The 21,731-nt window shown below is 36.5% G+C and overlaps 1 protein-coding gene across 1 annotated transcript in view; it reads left to right on the top strand.

Annotated features, from left to right (window-relative positions):
* Window positions 1–21,731, top strand: part of MACROD2 (mono-ADP ribosylhydrolase 2) — a 2,162,759-nt gene that overhangs the window by 2,072,216 nt on the left and 68,812 nt on the right. The window contains exons 15-16 of the mRNA XM_053671340.1: window positions 15,913–15,987; window positions 16,255–16,344. Of these exons, the coding sequence (XP_053527315.1) occupies window positions 15,913–15,987; window positions 16,255–16,344 (165 nt within the window). The remainder of the gene's footprint in view (window positions 1–15,912; window positions 15,988–16,254; window positions 16,345–21,731) is intronic.

Below are 21,731 nucleotides of genomic sequence, written 5' to 3'. Positions count from 1 at the left end.
ATATTACATTTTAAAAAAAACTCAGATTTTAGTTTTTTCTGTAAAAATGCAGTCTGGTTATATTTTATTAGAGCTCAATACCAAGTGAGTAGTAGTGGTTAAATTTAGAAGGGGCATTTGTTCTTCTCTATCCTTACTACTCATTATGTGTGCTCTAGGCTAGCTCTATTGATTTTTGTTACCTGCCTGAATTCTATAGTCATTAGGTTTACAACTACTGAAATGAAGATATAATAACAACAAGAAAATATGAAACATATAGAAAATAGATCCAGGAGAATTAATCTACATATCCTTGTAATACCAGGAAAAGAGACTAGAACAAACAGAAATGAAGCAATCTTTAGAAAAATTACAAAAAAAAGTTTTCCTAATGCAAACTAGTTCCTTCATCCAAAACACAAAATATTTATACACATTATATTTATAGGGAAAGATAATGAAAACACAAAGGAGAACAGAAACCTACAAAGGCTAATGGGATTTCTGGAGATCAATGATAAAGACTTTTCAATCAAATAAAAAAATCAAAATCAGATTACAAGCAAAATTACTAAAATCAGATGACCTGTACCCTGCTTTACCACAACTCTAAATACTAGAAGAAAATGGAGTAACATTTCCAGAGCTCTAAAGAACACAGTTTCTATTTTCAGTGAAGTCATTATTCATGCATGAAGTCAAAAGTAATATTTTCCCAGAAACACAAAAATTAAGAAAATATACCACCCAAATATTCATTCTGAATAAACCAACAGAAGGCCTGTGCAAGAACAATAAATATAGAAAGGAAGAAAAAATGCAAGACTGAGAAAAGCACAGTTTGGTAGGACTATATTATAAGAAACATTAAATGCACAGAAATGTTGAAATAATTGTTTTGAATGAGAATAAAAATATCTTAAATGTTTACTTTTACCTTTGAAAATTATAGTATATGTTTTTGAATGAGAAAGGAGATATATTTTCTATCAGTAATGAAATTTTAAATTAATTAGACTATTATTCCATTGTTTTCATGAAGACAACCAGACAACTTAGACAGAGCAGGAGTTTATTTAAAGACATCAGGGGGGTGGGTTGGGATGGGAGTAAAAGACAGAAAACTATACTTGAACAATAATTAAAATTAAAAAAAGAAGATATCAGAGAGCTAATAAGATTGAGTATTCTCAGGCTAGCTCATAGAAGAAAATGGATATTCAGAGATGTGAGTTCAGAATTTGAAACTGTTTTTACCTTAAGATGTTTGCTGATTATTTAAAAAAATATCTTGAGTCCTATTGCCCAAGTGTCAGGGGCTCTGGTACACCACCTGTTTCTTGGTTTGAAACCCCAAAGATGTGAGGAGGGACCCAGAGAGAATTTATTTATTAAAATTGTGTATTTATTCTTACATTTAAAAAATTTAGTCACCTTTAAAGTACTCTCCATTTGATGCAATACACCTATTGAGATGTTTTTTCTGCTGCTCAAAACAGTTTTTGAACTTGTTGATTTTGCTAGCTTTTAGTACCTCTGCCACTTTTTGTTTCACCTCTTCCACATGCGCAAAACATTTCTCTTGAGGACTTTTTTCACCTAGGGAAACAAAAAAGAAGTCACTTGTGGTGAGATGGGATGAATAGGGAGGGTGTGGCATGGGGGTCATGTTGTTTTTGGTCAAAAACTGCTAAACATTCAGCACAGTGTGTACTTGTAAACAACCCATTGTGAAATGAGCAAATGCACTGAATCTTCCAAAAAATTCACTGAAGCCAAATACAGCCTCTCACAATAGTGCCAGCAGGTACACTGATACAGATGGGTTCCTAGAACATTTACCTAGCCTAACAAGGGATGCCTGTACTACCAGGGGCCCACCCTCCAGAAGATAATTTCTTTTTTTTTAAAGACTGCTGACCAGCTTTAAGTTGTCTCAATCCCCAAATTAAATTAGAACCAACTGAGATTGCTAGTCCCTCTGGAGACCTAAAAAAAAGTAAAATATTTATTAGATTGAAAAGGGGTGTTAAGTTTGAATCATTTGTATAAACAATCTGTTAAATATAATGTTCCCCATGCACACCTGCACAAATAGCCAGAATAAACAAGAAATCAAGGTAACATGAAAACCAAACAAAGAGTCAAGAGTGGTAAGCTAAAAACATTAGTTATAAACACAAGCAATAAAACACAAGAGCTATGTACAATACAAGGAAATAAAGACAAGATTGAAAAATTTAGCTGAGAACCACAAATTCAAAATATAAAAAGGAGGAAAAGAAAAAAATTCTAAAAGTAAAAGATGCCACCACTGAAGTGAAGAATTCGATGAATGAATTTATAGTTTAATAGCATGTTAGACACAGACGAAAGAGAATTTGTGAACTTGAAGTTGTGTCACAAGAATATATCTGAAATGAAAGCAGTAGAGAAACACTGGATGGCAAACACTAAAGAAAATGAAAACACAAGGAGGATAAGATGATAGTCCATCACAGAAGCAATATTTGAACAAAGTGCAGTGAGAGATTTCCTACAGTGTTGAAGGATATCAAGCCATGTGTTTTAAAAGTCCTTTGAACTCTAAGCAAAGTAAATCCACAGCTAGGCCCATCATAGTAAAATTACTAAATATTAAAGATAAAGAGAACATCCAAAAAGCAATCTTTAAATAATTGGACTGACAGCTGACTATCCAGTGCATAGAATGGAAATAAAAAGATGATACAAGAGAATATCTGCCAACAAAAATTCTAAACACAAGGATGTTTGTAGAACAAAGTTTAATTAAGGATGTTGCAGACCAATAGAAGTTTATCACTGTAGAAATCTGGTGTTCTTAAGGTAAGATGATACTGAGCCCAGTTAGAAGGTCAGAGATGAAAAAAAGGAATTAAGAGCAAGATAAATTATTGACTAAGTCTAAATGAGTATTAATGACACAAATAAATAATGATGATTATAATAGCAATAATGTATTATGGAGGTTAAGATATACTTAAACTGTGATTGAAAAATAAAAATTAACCAAAGATATACTTAGAATTAAAATATACTACAGTAACTGCATTTATTAGAATGAGGTAAATTTAAGTGCGCTAACGTTTTTCCATTGTCATGGAGAACAAAAACACCAATTAACATTTAAATTTGATGTCTCTGTGATACCTAAGTCAGGAAACAGGTGAGTTCTGTGATGTCCCAGAAAAATGCTTGGAGAGAATTCCCAGCCCAAAGTGCAGGGAGAAGGAACTCAGGCAGAACAAGCCTCCAAGTACTAGTGAACAAGCTCCAAATAGGGAACTCTTCTTTTTTTTAAGATTTTTTTTTACTTTTAGAGAAAGGAGAAGGGAGGGAGAAAGAGAGAGAGAGAAACATCAATGTGTGAGAAAAACATCAATTGGTTGCCTCCTGCTCACCCCCAAATGGGGACTGGGCCCGCAACCCATGCATGTGCCATGACCAGACTTGAACTGGCAACCTTTTGGTTTCTCTGCCAGCACTCCATCCACTGAGCCACACGAACCATGGCAAAAGAGGTAACTCTTTAGAGATGAATAAAGGGAATCCCTCCAATCTTCAGCTGTGTACTGATCAGTGCATACCTGAGAGGAAATTACCAGTTTATGTGTGAGAGGCTGAATAAGGAACCCTGAAGGATTTGAGGGAATGATACCTGAAGCTTCCACCAGGCTGAGTGAAATGTCTCTTCCCATAAGCCAGACTGGAAAACCTAAAAATTCATAGAGGGCTTAGAAGGATTTTGCCTGCATAGTGGACCAGAACTTGCAATACACTAAATGTTGCCATTGTCCTCCACAATTCAGCTTAAAAACATGATTTGAAAAGATGAAACTATTTGTGAATAACTTAACTGCTCTCAGAATAAAGATCAAAATTATTTATAAAAATACAAATATATTTCAAGCCCATTGGATTAATTGACAAAATTATTGGGCATAAAAAGATGTATTGCAAGATAAATATCCATGCATCTCTTGTGTCTCTGCATATTTTACCAGCAGAAGCCCTAATTGCCTTTGTTTTAACTCACCTTTTTAAGGATGTTTTTAAAGTGAATAGTCTTGGAAGGCAGAGAAACTGTCTTGGGAGACAAAAATAGTGCCCCTCTCCCAAGAGACAGACATCCTTACTGTCCATTATGAAATATTCAGGTTGGCTAAGATTTAGGTTCTCTCATAAAATACAACCCACTGACTGTGAAAGTATCACTGGGTCACCCAAGGGGAATTGAGGCTCAGGGAACAAGTACGTCTGGCTACTGCTGTTGCTCTGAATAATAAGCTGTCCTTTATTCCTGGGCTGCAAGTCTCTCTTCTGTCATCAGCCACTGAACTGTGACTAGCTAACTTACTAATTCACAAATGGGGTAAAATCTCAGGCCTTTCCCAATTTTTAATTCAAGAAGTAAAAATATGGCCAATAGAAGAAATCAATTGATATAAATTAATCTAGTAATGCCACAAATAGAGTAACAATATGAAAGATCATGTTAAAAATTACTATTATGAAAAAAAGAAAAGAATTCAAAATAGTTGGGTAGTTATTTTTCTGTTCTTTGTACCTGGGTATTGCTCATTGCCTATGTGTGAAGGAGAGACAGACAGACATCTATTGGTTCACTCTCAACTAGCAATCAAATCTGTAACCTAGGTATGTGTCCTGACTGGGGTAGAACACACAAACTTTGGTGTACAGGTTGACACTCCAACCAGCTTGAGCAGCCTGGCCAGGGCCCGATAAAACTTTTTTTAAAGAAATGACTATATGTCAGACACAGTGCTTGGACTAGAAATTCAAAGCTAAGTAAGATTCAGTTTTTTGTGCTCCCAATGATCTCAAACTTCAGTTTGGGAGACAGACTTGGAAAAAGATATAAATAAAAATTCCATATACATTTTTTAAAATTACTATTATTGTATTTCACAACTTCTAGAAGCTAAAAGAATTGTTCATATTTAGAGGCATGGTGGAAATAAAAAAAGACACACACTGAATTTCTAGAGATAAAAAGCAGTGGCTGAGAGAAAAATCGTACTTGATAAGAATAATGGTGGATTAGACACTGCAAAAGAAAAGGTTAGTGAACTTAAAGCTGTAGCAATAGAAACTATTCAAATTGACACAGAGAGAACAAATGACTGAGGAAAAAGAGAAGGCCACTGGAGAGATATGGAACAACTCCAAGAATAATTCCAATCCTAATATGTGTAAATTGAAATCTCTGAAGGCAGGCAGGAGAGAGAAACGGGGAAAAAAGAAATAATAATGGCTGAAATTTTTCAGAAATTTCATGAAAACTATGAACCCAAACATCCAAGAAGTTCTATGACCCCAAAACACACACAAAAAAAAACCCATAAAGAAAATTATACCTAAGGACATCATAATCAACTTATCAACATCAGTGATAAAAAGAAAAATCTCAAAGGGAAAAGACAAGTTACATAAAGATGAACAAATGTAGCAGGCAAAAACATAGATGAATCTCACAAACATAATATTAAACTAAAGAAGGCACAAAAGCATGTATGTTGTACAGTTCATTTATATCAACTTTTAGAAGCAGAAAAATAACTGTAACACTTAGAAAGATGTGCTCAGATGATAAAAGTATAAAGAAAATCTAAGCAGTTACTGCTAAGACAGTTGATATTGATTAACTTTGGTAATGGAGAAGAGGTACTGACTGGACTGTGAGCTGAGCCTCTTTCTAGATTTGATGGTTATCATAAGAATACATAGATTTTTCTACTTACTTTTGGACATTTAATTGAGCTCTGCATATTTTTGTATAAATTTTAAGTAAAATTACTCTATGTTGCATTTTAATAAAATAGGAAAAATGGGAGGTCATAAGGAAGGAAATGAGGGGAACAAAATTAAAAGAAGTATACATTTTTATAAAACAAAGAGAATGCTGAGGATCAGGGGTATTTCCCACAGTGATGACATCCATGGAGGTAATCAAAAACCAAAAAAACCTACCATGCTATGGGTTCTGTCATTGTTAAGTTTAAGAATAATTTTGAAAATGTGTATGATAGTTACAAATAGAATTTAATAACAATAGAGCTGAAGTAACATATCTTACTTTCTAAATTTCCAAAAAGATTATACAAAACATGAGAGTATAGCCAATAATGCAAATGATAATAAAAAGTGTCAGTGTGACACAAACACAATACATCAAATAAGTTGACAGAAACACATGCAAACAGTTATGAGAGTACGTGTAATTAGGTTACTTTATTAAGTGTTAAAACCAGTCATGTTGAATTAATTTCAATGAAATACTTAGGGTATAAAAATATAAAGTTATAAAAAGGTATATTTGGAAAATGAACATAAAAATAAATCATGAAAAACTACTTTGAATCTATTCAGTTAGGCTTCTAGCAAAAAGTCTCAAGTGAGAATGTTTGTCATTTTATAACAATAAAATTCAAATCCCTTATTAAATATAACAATGGCGGTTTTTTATGAGTCAGATGATAGGAAGAGATACAATATGAATAAAATTTGATTGGAATGTAATGGGAAATTCACAGATATGATATTATCAGTCAATGACAAAATAAATAGACTAAAAATGACATGTAATCTTTGAAAAATGTGATTAACAGTGTAGAAATGGACAGGTGATCAATGAAACAAAATAAAGAGTTTAGAAATAGACCCAAGAAGATATGGGATTTCAGTACATATTTAGGCTGACATTTCAAAAACAGATGACTCAATAAATGGTATTAAGTCAACTATTTGACCACATGGAAAAATAACCTGAATCCCAATCTCATCCCTTATATCAGCTTAAATTCTAGAAGGAGCAGGGATGAAATATAAAAATGGAACTATAAAATTACTAGACTAAAAGAACCAAAGACTATTTTTTTAAGTTTGAAATAAACTCCTTTCTGAGCTACGAATGTATACACACAGACATGATTGTGTAAAATAGACACACATGCCTGCAATGTATGTGCATGTGTATGTCAGTATATGCCATAGAAGAGAGAAATGGCTAAATCTCAATATATAAATTTGACATGATAAAAAAGGTTATAATCACATTCTAAAGAAAACTACTGGGATGAAGTACTCCCAGCTTAAATGACAAAGAATTAATTTTCATTAAAAAATATAAAGACTTCCTAAGTCCATAAGAAAAATAAACAACCCAAGAGGAAAATGGGCAGAGAAAAAGAGAACTCAATTATAATTTACAAGGAAGGAATATAGTCATTATAAGTATGAAGACATGAATAATCTCTTCATTAACTAAGGAACTGCAGACGAAACATGATTTCAGTGTTTTCCATAGCTTTTCATTTTGAATATCAAAAGTTTAAGTAGGATTGAAAATACATGGAATTAGTATGACTGGGTATTTAAACACACACACCATTCATGAGAGACTAATGAGTATAACCTCCTTATCAGGGATTTTGACAAAATCTAATAAAAGGTGAAATGTTTATATTTTGATCCAAGAATTTATGAATTTATCTTAAAATAACACTCACCAAAATATGGAGCTATTTATTCACAAAAATTTTCATTATAATACACTTTAATGGCAAAAAAGGAAACATCCAAAAGTTTGTCCATAACATGGAAAATAATGTATCTTTTAAAAATAAGACTTCTAAAGAAATTATAGACAGTGTAAAAAGCTCCTTACAAAAATATAAGCTAAGAAAGCAAGTATCTGAGTATAAATTTATTTTGATTACAGCATGCATGCATATGTTTCTGTATATGTGTCTGTATGTGGACACACCACAGACACACACACATATATAACTCTACATATATTTATACACATATATGCACAGTATATACACACCTACGTGTATACACACAAGAATGATAGCAGTTTACAATGTTAACAGTGGCCATCCCTTAGTTGTAAAATTATCCTAAATATCAATATTTATATGCATTTTTAGTATTTCTATAAGCAAATTGCCTTTCTTCTGTAATACAGAAAAATAATTTTAGAATAATGTACATTAGAAAAGTTTGATTTGACCTCAGAGAGAACTAAGGATGACTAAAAAATAATCGAATCCACTCTAATTGAAATTTTGCTCTTAATCTGGGGTGGTTTTAGACATGGTAAAAGTACAAGTTTGAAGAACAGCAACAATCAAGTTCTAAGTTTAAATAAAGAACACAATTTCTATTATCTTTAAGACAAACATCAAAGGAACAAAGTCTTTGTTCTTACTAAGATCTAACCATCTAATAATCTACAAATGATAAAAGCTATATTGTTGCTGCTATTGGTTAAAACCAGTGCATTTGCAAAGTGAGTGTAGGTTTAGTCTCTAGAAATGTTTAATTCCAGATTGATGTTCCCAGGCCAATTTTTATGCAAATTAATGAAAACATTAGCTTGAGCCAAACTTAATTACCAGGGCTCCAAGAAACAATCATGTGATCTAGTTCTATAGAAAAGTGAATGAATTTTTGTATTATCTGTTTTAATGGTCCCCTCCTATTAATATGGATGATTGAGTTTTCTATAAAAAATATACATATAAGCTGCGGGATCTTTTATGTTCTTTTGTTTTCTCAGCCAGGAGGGATTAGGGCAAAGAACAGTGGCTGGAATTCAGCTAGATTGAATGTTGAGAGGCAAGTATAAAGCTTTCCCCATGGGGTCAAGGAAGCAAGATAGAATGTAGAATGTCTGGGTGCACAGAAGAGAGAGGCGGATGGGCTAGAGTCATCATTAACACAAAGCAGGCCTGACTGTGGGTCAAGGGATTCACACACACCTCCTCTGTGTAATATGTCAGGTCCAGGAATAAGCATCTATGATTATTCTTGGATTTCAAAGCTGTGCACTTCATTTCTTCCCCCTATTCTTATACTAACTTTCCCTAAGAAAAAGTAGAGAGCATAAAATATATGTATTTCCATTTCAAGCAATGACTGCTAAAATATGTAAACACATGGGTGAAATGGCAGGGAAGCAAAATACTCCACAAATCTCTGCAGTGGTCTCTCACCCACAAAGTAAAGTGCCAGACCGTTCTAGTCACAGAGAAAAGCCCTGGTATTCATCAACGGCCACAGGCTGCCTCCTCCAGCAGTCCCACCATATCAGCCGTGCCCTGGCCCTGTGAAACTGTGATCTTCCTATTCCTGACAGAATTCCTCTAAAAATTTATCAGGTGGAGCACCGGACTGGATACATGCAAGAATGCAGAGTGGCTGCTTTGACTCTTCCCCTTCATTGTACAGATCATGAATAATGAGTTCAGGTCCCAGCAACAACCTTGAGACTTCCCCATGTCCACAGTGATAGATAATGAGGCTCACTCAATAAACAGTGAGGGTTCCCTCTCAATATCATCTTCCCAATAAATAAATGTAAATGTGACTAGAAACTACCAGGAGATATATCCTCATATACCACCAGAAATAGAAAGGATCTCAAAGATAGAAAGAATCTCAGTTGGTTTTTTTTTTGGGGGGGGAGGGGGCCTTTAAAAATAATAATAAAATTAAAGCCCCAAGAGCATCCAGTTCTCCTTCCAGGGTCCTTTGCCATAAATATAGTATATGAAGAGCTTAGTAGCCTAAGGCACTTACTTATTACTAAAGGATGTGGTAACAAGTAAGTTACAGCCCCTAATTACTATTTACAGACATTGATGAGTACTATAATAGAGGGCAAATTAAATAGTTATTTATTGCTCATTCATCAGTAGATGCCGGGAAGGAATATATGAATAAAATACAATTACTATCTTCACAATGCTCATAACCTGGTGAGAGAAACAAATGCAGACACAGTTATTACAGTGTAATAAGGAAAATAATAAGTAGAAGAATGAGCAAAGGAACTCAATAAGCAAAGATGTAATCACTTTATATGGTACTCAGAGGTGAGAAGGGTAGAAATGGGTTTGGGGGAAAGATTTTACATGGCTCTTTCCTCCAGATTAAAGAATTTTGTGATGAGTAGCATGACATCATAAAGAATGAGAAGCAGTAATGGAAATCTCATACATTTCAGGTGGGAGTGTAGAGTGGAGCAAACTCTTTGAATACTGGTTTTTAGTATCTAGTAAAGCTAAACATGTATGTTGCCTATTCCTTAGAAATCTCACTGCTAGATTTATACCCCAGTGATGTAAGTCTATGTGCCCACTAAATAAATAAATACATAAATACATAAATGTACAAGAATTTTTAGTAGCATTATTTACAGTTGCCCCAAATTAAACATAATTCAACATCTATATAACATCATATTAGAAAGTGAAATAGTATACAGCAATGAAAAATAATGAACCAAGAACGGAGGTTAATCTCACAGAAAAACATCTGTAAAATACTTCCCTTCCTCACAACCAAAAGAAGGATAACAACCAATTTGAAAACAGAAAACAATCAGAACTGCCAGAAAATCAAACTGCATGGAAGTCCAACAACTGAGGAATTAAAGAAACATACACACCCAAACTAGTAGGAGGAGTGGAAATGGGCAGCTGGGGTAGACAGGATGCTCAGAAAGGCAGCCAACTGTGAGGGCGAGGTGGGAGCTGGCTGACCAGGCCATACAAGCTGGGAGGAACTGTTGGGAGCCACTCTGCCTGGTTTCAGGAATTGTAACTGCCCCCCATGGCTAAGATTGAATGAGAGACCTCCAGAATGCGAGCCACTAAGGAGACAAAGCTTGTCTCTGCTTCCTCCCCTGCCCCCAGGGCATGGTCCATTAGTCAGAGATGGGTACGACTCCTAGAAGGAGAGGCAAGACCTAAGCCAGACATGATCACTTGGGAGGCCATCATGGAAGGACTTGGGGGGTTGCTACAAAGAGGGAGTGATGGACCCTCACCCCCAGCTATTCTGACATAGCCCGAGTCCCCTTGTCCTCTGGGAGAAGCGCTTCCTAGCTCTAATCCACTTACGCCTGAAAACCTGTGATGGGGGAGGTGGTGCAGCCCCTTGCCCGGCTAGAGTGGGATCCGGGGTGATCAGGCATAAGAAAGAATTCCTGAAAATCCTGTGAAGCCTGCTTGGCTAAGAGTGCTTTTATTCATATGATAAGGGTCCAAGCAGGAAATGAGTATGTCTCCCAAAGTTTCTGCATCCATTTTACCTGACAGAAGCTGACTCAGACTAAGCCCTCAGATTTCTTTGAAATGTTATCTACTGTTTTATCCTTGCCACCTGTATTTCTGTGTATTACAACCCAATAAAATCCCTATGAGGAAGGGGCTCCTGGACTTTCTCCTCTGAGAGACCAGCCACCTCTCCTCCCCAAGCAGATCATGTCTTGGTAGTGTTACTTTTATCCATGGTGGATGGAGGAACTTGCTGCCAAAGTTGCCCCCACAAGTAATAACTGGGGAGCAAGACAGACTACACAAAAAAGGGTTTCAGCACAAGAAACTAAAGACTCAAAACCTCTGGCTATAAAATCTGTGGGGGTTGCTGCAGGGGTAGAAACTTCCAGGCTCACTGGAGAGTCCACTGAAGGGGACCACCAGGTCTTAGAATGTACACGCACCCAACCCACCCAGGAATCAGCACCTGAAAGGGCAAAATTTGTTACAGAACTCACAGGACCAAGTGGAGGTCGCAGTATACTATTAACTGAAAGGACCCCCCCAGGTTCGCTATGTCCGCCACTTTATAGGAAAGACATCTCTCAATGACAGAGATTTGTGGAAAGGAAAGGAAATGTTTATTTAATGCTATACAGACTTAAAGTAGTGACCTAATACCTTCACTAAAATATCAAAGTCCTTTAGGATATCCACCTACTCACACAGTGTTTCCTTCTTCCCCTGCCCTAATTCAGAGTACTGTAACTCCAGAAAAGAAGCACACATCCGTGTTTCAGGCTGCTGACACTGTCAGCTGTGTCACCGTCCAGGCAGGATCTCTAATTAATCCAAAGCCATGTGGCACCTTCTCATGGCCTACTGGCAAGAGTGCTTTCCCCCTTCTTCCAGTCAAAGTCTCTGCTGCTTCCTGGGCCACATGGCCAAAAGGACCACCCCAAATCCACATGGTCGTCTTCTACCAAAGCTGCAGGGCTCCTACTCTGGCCAAACCACATGAATCTTCCTTCAATGGCTGCAGGGAAGGGGTCCTCACTCTGGCAAAGCTGCCTGGTACTCCCCTCAATGGCTGCCATGTCTGGGTTTAAATCCCTGCACCAATCTTCCTCTGTACCCCCATTTCTGACTCCTCCTACAATCAGTTACACCTGCCAGCATTCCTGTAGAAGTCCCAGTTTACTGGGCTGCCAATGTGAGTCTGGGCAGGTATGACCCCATGTCATGGAGCCAATCTTGTCCAAGCTGTCACTCAGGTGCTGTCACCTAGGGGACCTGCCCCCATTTACATCTTGGGGGGAAGTCCCTTTCTGTCCCCTGGCTCAGAGCATGGCCACAGCTATTTAACATATCTATTCAGCCGGTTAAATGTTATAGATATGTTAAATGACCATGCCATGGATTAGTTGCAAGGCTGTGGCTGTACAAAACAGCCCTGCATGTTCCTGCTCCAAGTGTCCCTTTCCCCAACTCACACCTGTGAGGGAAGGACCTCACAGGTCCTATATATCTGTCTAATATTTCCCAGACACCTTGAGTCCTGGACCCCATTCCAAATCCCTTTTTGGGGCCTCCCTCTTGGCTGCACCCTGTATCAAATCCACTTGTGGGAAGTAAGGGAAGTGGTGGAAAGTGGGGAGAGAGCTGAGCTTAGGAACCTGTAGGACAACATTCAACACACCAACACCCAAATCATAGGGGTGTCAGAAGAAGAGGAAGAGCAAGAAATTGAAAACTTATATGAACAAATAAGGAAGGAACACTTCCCCAATCTGGTGAAGGAAGTAGACTTGCAGGAAGTCCAGGAAGCTCAGAGTCCCCAGAAATTGGATTCAAGAAGAAACACACTAAGGCACATCTAATTACATTAGCCAAGATTAAAATAAAGGAGAGAATCCTAGAAGCAGCAAGAGACAAGGAGACCATTACCTACAAAAGAGTGACCATCAGACTGTCAGCTGATTTCTCAAAAGAGACCTTGCAGGCAAGAAGGGGCTGGAAAGAAGTGCTCCAAGTCATGAAAGGCAAGGACCTACATCCAAGATTGCTCTATCCAGCTAAGCTTCATTTAGAAGGGAAGGGCAGATAAAGTGCTTCTCAGGTAATGTCAAGTTAAAGAAGTTCATCATCACCAAGCCCTTATTATATGAAATGTTAAAGGTTCTTTCTAAGAAAAAAACATCAAAAATATGAACAGTAAAATGACAACAAACTCACAACTATCAATAACTGAACCTGAAACACTAAAACAAAAACTAATCAAACAACTAGAACGAGAACAGAATCACAGAAATGAACATCACATGGAAGAGTATCAGCAGGGAGGGGGAGGAAGGAGAATGGGGGAAAAGGTGCAGGGAATAAAAAGCATGAATGGTAGGTACAAAATAGACAGAGGGAGGTTAAGAATAGTATAGGAAATGGAGGGACCAACAAACTTATTTGAATGACCCATCCACATGAATGAAAGAGGGAGGGATGCGGAAGGGTGGGGCATGCAGGAGAGAAGGGGATAAAGGGCAAAAAAATTGTGACAACTGTAATGTCATAATCAATAAAATGTACTCTTAAAAAGTAAGCTACATACTACATGTTCTGTTTATATGAAATTCAAAAACAGAAGGATCACTGATGGGGGTGTTATCTGCAGGTACCAAAAAAGAAAGTAGAACTATTGCTGCTAGAAAGGCTCGGAATCTGGGTGGTGATTGCACAGTGATACACATTTGTGTGTTTAAACACCTGTAGTCTTAAGACTTGAGTATTTTTCTTCATGTAAGCTATATTTCAGCTTAAAAAATTGAAAAGCAAAAAAAAAAAGCATTTCCAGAAAAAAGGAATTTATGGTCAGATAAACCTAGCTGAGAATTTTGAAAGTAGGATGTAGATCATAATACTAAATTTACAGGGCTGAAATAATAATTAGAAAAAATGTGTACAAAATAAGCAAAGTCTGGCATTTGTATAGAAGTGATTTATAAATATATTTTCTAGGCTAGTGCTTCCCAACATTCAATGTACAAACAGAACACCCAGAAATGTTGCTGAAATGTGCGCCATAAGTCTGTAGGTCTGAGATGAGGCCTGAAATCCTGTATTTTTTTAAAGCTCCCAGCTAATTCCCATGCTGCTCACCCATGGACCAGTTTGTCCGTGGAAATAGAGAGAAATGGGGATGGATGAGGTTTATCAGCAGGGGAAAGTTCTTAAATTCCTATTTTAAAAATATTACTGTTAGCAATTCACAAAATAGATTACAGGAGAAAATAATAGATCCAATAGAGAGATAATATATCCCTGAATGAGTAAAGGGGAAGGGGACTAGATAGAAAAAAAATAAGCATTTTTCAGAAAATCAAATTTTGTTATTTCATTGAATTTTAGGAGTGATGACAGAAAGATATCAAAGGCAGCTTGAGACTTCCAGCTTCAATGAACAAGTATATAAATATATTGTACTTGCAATTTTTTATTGGATCCTTTTGATCAAAATTGAGCTCAAGAGGAAAGGATGTCCAAAAGAAACAGTTTTTTTTTTAAGTGTTGGTTATTGTAGCAGAGAATAAACCAGCAGGAATTACTCTAATGATTATTTTTTAAAATTTTTTATCATTGCTCAATTACTGTTGTCCCAAAAGGAAGTACTAATAGGCAGATTACTAACTGTTGTGTTAAAGAGGAAGCTATGAATACTGGAGGTTGATGTCAGCTTTGCTGTAAGAACAAATAACCCTAAAAGCTCCAATAGCTGCAACAACAAAGGTTTGCCACGTCTCTGCTTGGTTTTGCTCCACGTGCTTTCATTCCAGGATCTAGGCTGAAGAGCACACTCCCTTAGGAGCAAAAGAGCTGGAGGAAGCGTGCAATGGATCTTGAAGTTTCTGTTTAAATCCGATGAGGTGGGAACATACACTCATCCCACAGGGGCCACTGCAGGTCACATGGTCAGAGAGAAGTAGTCTCCTCTTTCAGAAAGGGGGAGGAACAATAATGCATCTACCACAGGGATATACCCAGGCAAAGAGCCCAAGCTCCTCTGCATCCTCTTTCTGCCTATAACCAAGCCTGGCTCTGGATTTTTTAAAATTCAGCAATGAAATAGCCTCAGCACAAACTTTTATCAATGTGAGACAAGATGGACAGATTTCAATTTACCCCCTTAACTAACACTTAAATGTTCTAAACCCTACAGGGAAAGGGAGGAGGAGAAGCCAGGGGATGCAAAGGGGAATAGAAAACCATTACTGGATAATGAGCCTCATAGTAACTAAGAGTTGGCTGAGTTTTCTCCTGACCATTGCTGTGTTCAGTGGGTGCCGTTAGAGAGGTTGGGCTGTCCGGTGGCCCAGTCTGAGTGTGCCCACATTGCTCCAATTGTTCATGCTCCATCGATGGAAGAATGAAAATGCAAGTAGTGTTTTAATTTTCCAGGCATCTTCAGTACAGGAAATATCTCTATCTTCAAGGAAAATTAAATATAATTAACACATGCAGCCCAGGAATTATTTAAAATGTCAAGACTTCCAGGTTGTGTTCACTGCTATTAGTACATTCATAAGCTAAATAGTCATTATACTAATCAGCTCAAAGAAGAGTTTTTACCTAAATTATCTAGACATTTCTTATAAAATAATTGAGATAAATTTGATGATCTACAAAAAATGATTCCTTCCCCCTCTGCTTTCATTCAGAACTGTTCTCTACCTCTCCATGAATGGTTGAAGCATGGTTTCTGACATTTTTTTCTTTTTCAAACCAGGGTTAAAGCTATGGTCATGTATTTTTAAAAACAATTTTTTTCAATCACACTTCTTAACAGGACAAGAGAATGATTCAATGAAGAATGAAATAAAAATTGAGACAGAGTCACAGAGCTTGTACATGGAAACAGAAGGTATTGAAAGTGGCATATATTGTTACCAGAGACTGAGACAAAACTATGGACCCTGACTCCTACACATACCTGTGTGTGGGAGAGCGGGGCGGGTGGGTTTTAGGCAATGATTTCTAGAGAATGGCAACAGTTTTCTGCTTTGAATGCCTGTTAAAACTTGGAGGGGGTCGGGGAAAGAACTTTAACTTTGCGTTCTTTAGTAGGTGTGTTTTGTCAATGATTTCAACTAAAACATTCCTGAGTAGCCTTCTGTCTCATTCTGTTTAGAGCTTCCATCAAACCAAGAAGATGCCACGATTGTAGAGCAACTGGAAGTGATGCCAGTAGCAGGTGACCAAGAAGAAAAAGTGGAGAAAGGTAGGACTGCTCTTAAATAACCCATCAAAATAGAGTCTCTTTGGGTTCCTGCCTAGAATTCACCATCAGAATTCTATTGCATCAATAGAGTCTCATGCAACTAAAGTCTGTTAAGGGGGAAAACAAACATTTCTTTAATACTAAAACTACTTTTGTGAGTAGAATATAATTCATTAGCAAGTGAAGATACTTGTGAGTAGAATATAATCCTTAGCAAGTGAAGATAGTATGAATATGTTTTTATTATTTATTTAGACTCAATTTAATTTAAAAATGTATTGAGAAAGCCTGTAAGAAATCAAAATTATGGATTAGATGGATGAATCTTAGAAAATTTGAGATGGCTATAAAACAAGTAAATTGACTTTTTGGTATTGATTTCCTTCTGTCATCCTTCATATGATAATAATTAAAGAAGCAATTTCTATAAAATATGCATATTATATGAACTTTCTAAATTGTAAGCTTTTTCTGGTAACATTAGGATACCATAATATTGAGTACTGTTAAAAAATAACTGAGCATTATAATGATTTTGAAGACATGGGAGGAATGAACACTGTAAAATTTAAAGCAGTATTTGGGACAAGAAGTCAATACATTGGAGTAAACATAAAATTTTTTTAAAAAATCTAATTTAAAAAATATTATCAAACAAGATCAAGCACATTCAGGCAAAGACCTGAACAGACATTTCTCCAAGGAGGACAGGTAGAGGGCCCAAAGATACATGAAAAGATGCTCAGCATCACTAGCCATCAGAGAGATGCAAATTAAAACCACAGTGCAATACCACTTCACGCCAGTGAGAATGGCCATCATTAATAAATCAGCAAACAACAAGTGCTGGAGAGAATGTGGAGAAAAGGGAACCCTAGTGCCCTGCTTATGGGAATGCAGCTACCTGACTCCTTCCAATACCCCAATGTTTATAGCAGCATAATTTACAATAACCAATTGCTGAAAGCAACCTAAGTGCCCATCAGTAAATAAGTGAATCAAAACTATGGTACGTTTACATGATGGAATACTACACAGCAGAAAGAAAGAAGGAGCTCCTACTGTTGTTGACAGCATGGATGGAAGTGGAGAGCATTATGCTAAGTAAAATAAGCCAGGCGGTGAAAAACAAGTACCATATGATCTTACCTTTAAGTGGAACCTATTCAACAAGACAGACAAGCAAGCAAAATATAACCAGAGACATTGAAATTAAGAACAAACTGACGGTAGCCAGAGGGGGGGTGGGAAGGGATAGTTGAGGGGGGGATGGAAAGGGTTGTAAGGAACATATATAAAGTAAATATGGACAAAGCCAAAGCGAGTAGGATCAAGGGTCAGAAGTGGGAATGGCTAGAGTTGGGAGGAGTGATGGGGAGAAAATAGAGACAACTGTACTTGAACAACAACACAAAAAATGTGAAAATAAATAAAAATACATTGTGAAGAAATTCAGTATTTATTGAAAATCGTGAAGAATTTTATTTTTATATATAAAAAATCTCTTAAACTAAAATAAGAAATACAAAGTAAAATCATTTCTCTGGTATACTATGTCATAAATAATGCTGCTCCTAAATCATATGTGTTTGCAAAGCAGTTGCAAAGTAATAACTTGGCAGGCCTTGTCTATAGAACACAGTGATCAGTTTTATTTCCAAATTACAAGTAAAATGCAGACATAATCTCAATTGTACAGTCAGGTGAGTAGTAGCTACAGCTTCCAAACAACAAACTCTTCTTGACAGAGGCATTGATACGGTTTAATTAGGAAGCCATGTTAGTGATTTTCACATCTCTTTTTATTTTCACTCTATTTAGAGCACAATATTCTTTCATGTCCATGCCTCTAATAACCTTTCTATGTTGCAAATCCTAGTTCAGGCTCATGACACCATGCTCCTGGCAAGTCAAGTAAATGGTACTAGTAGTTAATGTCTTACAATGATAACAAACATTTGATACAACCCTTACTTTAGGTACAGTTACATGGCATTTCTCCTTTCAATTGTACTTGCAAAATATAAAATACCCAGTGGTGCCTGCCTGCTTAATTTCTATGTAGCAGAAATTATTTACTTTGTATATTGTACCTTGAGACATACAAAGAAGGAACATCAAATGGATATACATTTTCTTCTTGTTAATTTGACCTACAGAGGAAAGTAACTTGTGTTCAGTACATATGGATGTGTCTTCTTTCTTGCAGTAGCTTCTCTAGCATTGAGTACTCCTGCAATTTCTGAGAAGTTAACTACCACTTTTTATGTCTCCCTTGTGAGAATACCAACCCTCTTCTGCAAATGGCAAAATAGCATGTGAGAAAGAAATTGGGTCAATTTCTGCTACTTGCTTGTCACAACTTGGAAGTTGAATTTTTTTCTTTAATTTGACTCTTATCTGTAGGAGAGTAATAATGCCTGCAGGCTTGAATTAACCACATTGTCCCTTCCCTTCTTTATCACACACACTTAACTTGGCCCTGCCTTGAATATTTCTAAGTTTGAAATAACTTACAATGTATCAACTTTACCATTTCACTTGCTTCAAAGCAAAAGTTAAAGGCTATCCAGTTACCCATAAGAAAAGTAACCAAAAGAAGATAGGGCAATGTAGATTTAGTTTTGCTCTAGCTCTGCCCCCCAATTAACAAACTGGTGTCCTGGGGAAGTGATTTAGTCTTTCAGTGCCTCAGATTCCTTATCTGTAAGATCGTGATGACAAAAGTCTCGCACAGTTGTGGTGAAATTTGAAAAGCAATTATAACAATACCTGGGACATAGAAAGTACCCCATAAGCATTTAATATTTATCAGAACTTGATAAATTGATGACAAAGTCAAGAGAACCCATATGTAGGGTTTCTCAAACCCATTTATTGTCCCTCCTAACTATTTAAATCCATATAAACTTCATATATGCTACATGATCTTTCAACAAAAACTGTTGTGCACATTTCATTTTTAGCATCATTACCTGCAGGGTGTTCCAAATATACAGATTTTATTCTGTAAAGGTAGAATAATTAATGAAAGATGATGTGGGAGGCATCTGTCCTATTCACAAAGTACTTCTTCTTTATCCTGATCTCGATCTTCTGTTTGAGAAATGCTGAAGGAATTGATACTTTGTATTTTTCATCAAGATGTAATTGACATGTATTAGTTTCAGGTGTGTAACATAATGATTCATAAAAAAAGAAATCTAATGATTTCTTGGTAGATTTACAGAATAAAAGTAGTAAATAAGTTCAAATAGTAGAATTTTCTCTTCTGCTATTTTTGTTGTACATAGGTATTAAAGAGCCTGTTTAAAAACATCTTGAGAAAATAGCTCCAGGTTTTGTGTATATTCACAGTATCTCTTAATGGAAAGTTGAACATATGTATTAAGACTTATTCTTATCTGTGAACAAAAACAAATGAGTTTTCTATGACATTTGTAGGAATCTTCTTTTTAGCTTTAGAAATAGTGATTCTCTTTTATTTTGAGAATCCTTCTAAGGAGACATAAAGGGGTTTCTTTCAAAGAATTCTTGACCAGAAAAAAATGTATAATCTTTTTCTCTCATTTTGCCGCATTCTGTAAGATTAGAAAATGTAGATAATCTTCAGGATACATCTTCTGTGGCTCCCAGGTGTATGGCACAGATGTTACAACATTAAGTTTTGAAGTTAGCCCTACCAAAATATGGGTTTTGAAAAGGAGAGAAAATATTCAGCAGAACTTCATGCTGATAAAATTACACAATAGCACAATGGACATGTCCCTGGGAGACCTGAAATACAAAAATTTCAATAGGCATAAAGTGAGGTTTCACATATGGCAGCTTTTCTCATGTTGCCGCATTGCCTCCTCCTAAATGAGCCCAGTTTGATGCTTTCTCAGCAGGATCTGCAGCCCATATGAAACCCAGTCAAATAACATCACTTAAGTTAATAACCAAACAGGAAAGTAATATTACAGGAGATCTCCTCTAAAAAGGATCTAATATTTTAGCATAAAATTAAAAGCCAGCATCAAAACATTTTTCTGCAGCTTTTTATTTGTAGTTAAATTTAGAAATATTTGACACAAAGTCTTAATAACTGTATTAATACTATTATTATTATATTGCATAATTTTGTTTTTATTTTGAATATATTAGACTTCTAAGTGTTATGTAGAAGACATACATCCCCATTATTTTTCTTGCATCAATTAATAAATATTATATGGAATACGAATCCTTTATCTATGTACTAAAGTTGAACAAAATTGGTCACTGAAGGTGTATTACAGTTTAAAATCTTCTTGGGAATAAAAGTAGGTATAGACAGGCAGAAAGTAAAGGGCAAGCCAGCAACAAGTGTAAGTTACAAAGTCATTAGGCTTACAGTACAGATACTGAGGGGGCGGTAAGGGATGTAAGCATCTGAAGGTGTTGTTATCTTTAGGAGGGTGGGTGGAGGAGGAAGGAATCCTGGAAGCATTGCCAGGTGGATACCAAGGAACATTGGCACACACACACAATTCTTTTTCTGTATGCTTTTGTTCACTATTCCATATGAATTTTATTGTGTGTGTATGTGTGTGTGTGTGTGTGTGTGTGTGTGTATGAGAGAGAGAGAGATAGGGTTAAGATTCAGAAGAACTTTATTTCTGGCTTTGACACTGCCTAGCTATAACCATGAATAAGCTTCTTAAGCCTCTTGGAGCCTCAGGTTCCTCTTCAGTGAGGGATGTACTTATCCTCACGCATCTTGAAGTTATGAAAAAGGTGAAATAAAACCATTGTTGAAGAATAGCTGGGGTAAGCAGGATTAGCAGGAGTGAGCAAACTATAACCCATAGGCCAAACCTGACCTGCTGCCTCTTCATATGGCTTGTGAGCTAAGAATGGTTTTTGTTGCATCCGCCATCACGAGAAACAGAGGTCCGGAGACTTTCAGAATTTTCAAGACGTTACTTTATTGGCCAAGTTTTACCTGCACAGGGGCGAGCTCTCTGAGTGTCCGAGGACACTTCGCTCAGGAGAATTGCAGATGAGAACCGCGCCCTGGCGCTTACAGCTATGTCCTTATATAGGGGTATGCAAGCAAGCTTTGAACAGAAGCAGATGTGGCTGTTAGCTATTGGCTAGCTCTAAACAGCTGATTGCCATTGGCTTATTAGGGAAATTGGCGGTTAGCCCTTTTAGGAAGTAAAAATTTCCCTGCTCCTGGTCAGCCTAACTTTAGTTCCTGGTCAGCCTAACTTTATCCGGGGCTCGTTCGGGATTGTCCCTTTTCAACATCTGTTTTGGACCTCAACAGTTTTCACATTTTCAAATGGTTGGGGGTAAAAAGAGTAACAATTTGTGAGACATGTAAATTATAAATCTCAGTGTCCACAAGTGAAATGTTGTTA

Source organism: Artibeus jamaicensis, unplaced genomic scaffold (genome assembly GCF_021234435.1).
Source record: "Artibeus jamaicensis isolate MK-2021 breed Jamaican fruit bat unplaced genomic scaffold, CSHL_Jam_final contig_685, whole genome shotgun sequence".
NCBI lineage: Eukaryota > Metazoa > Chordata > Mammalia > Chiroptera > Phyllostomidae > Artibeus > Artibeus jamaicensis.
Note: the sequence above shows the minus strand (reverse complement) of the source record. Positions and strands in the feature narration are given on the sequence as shown.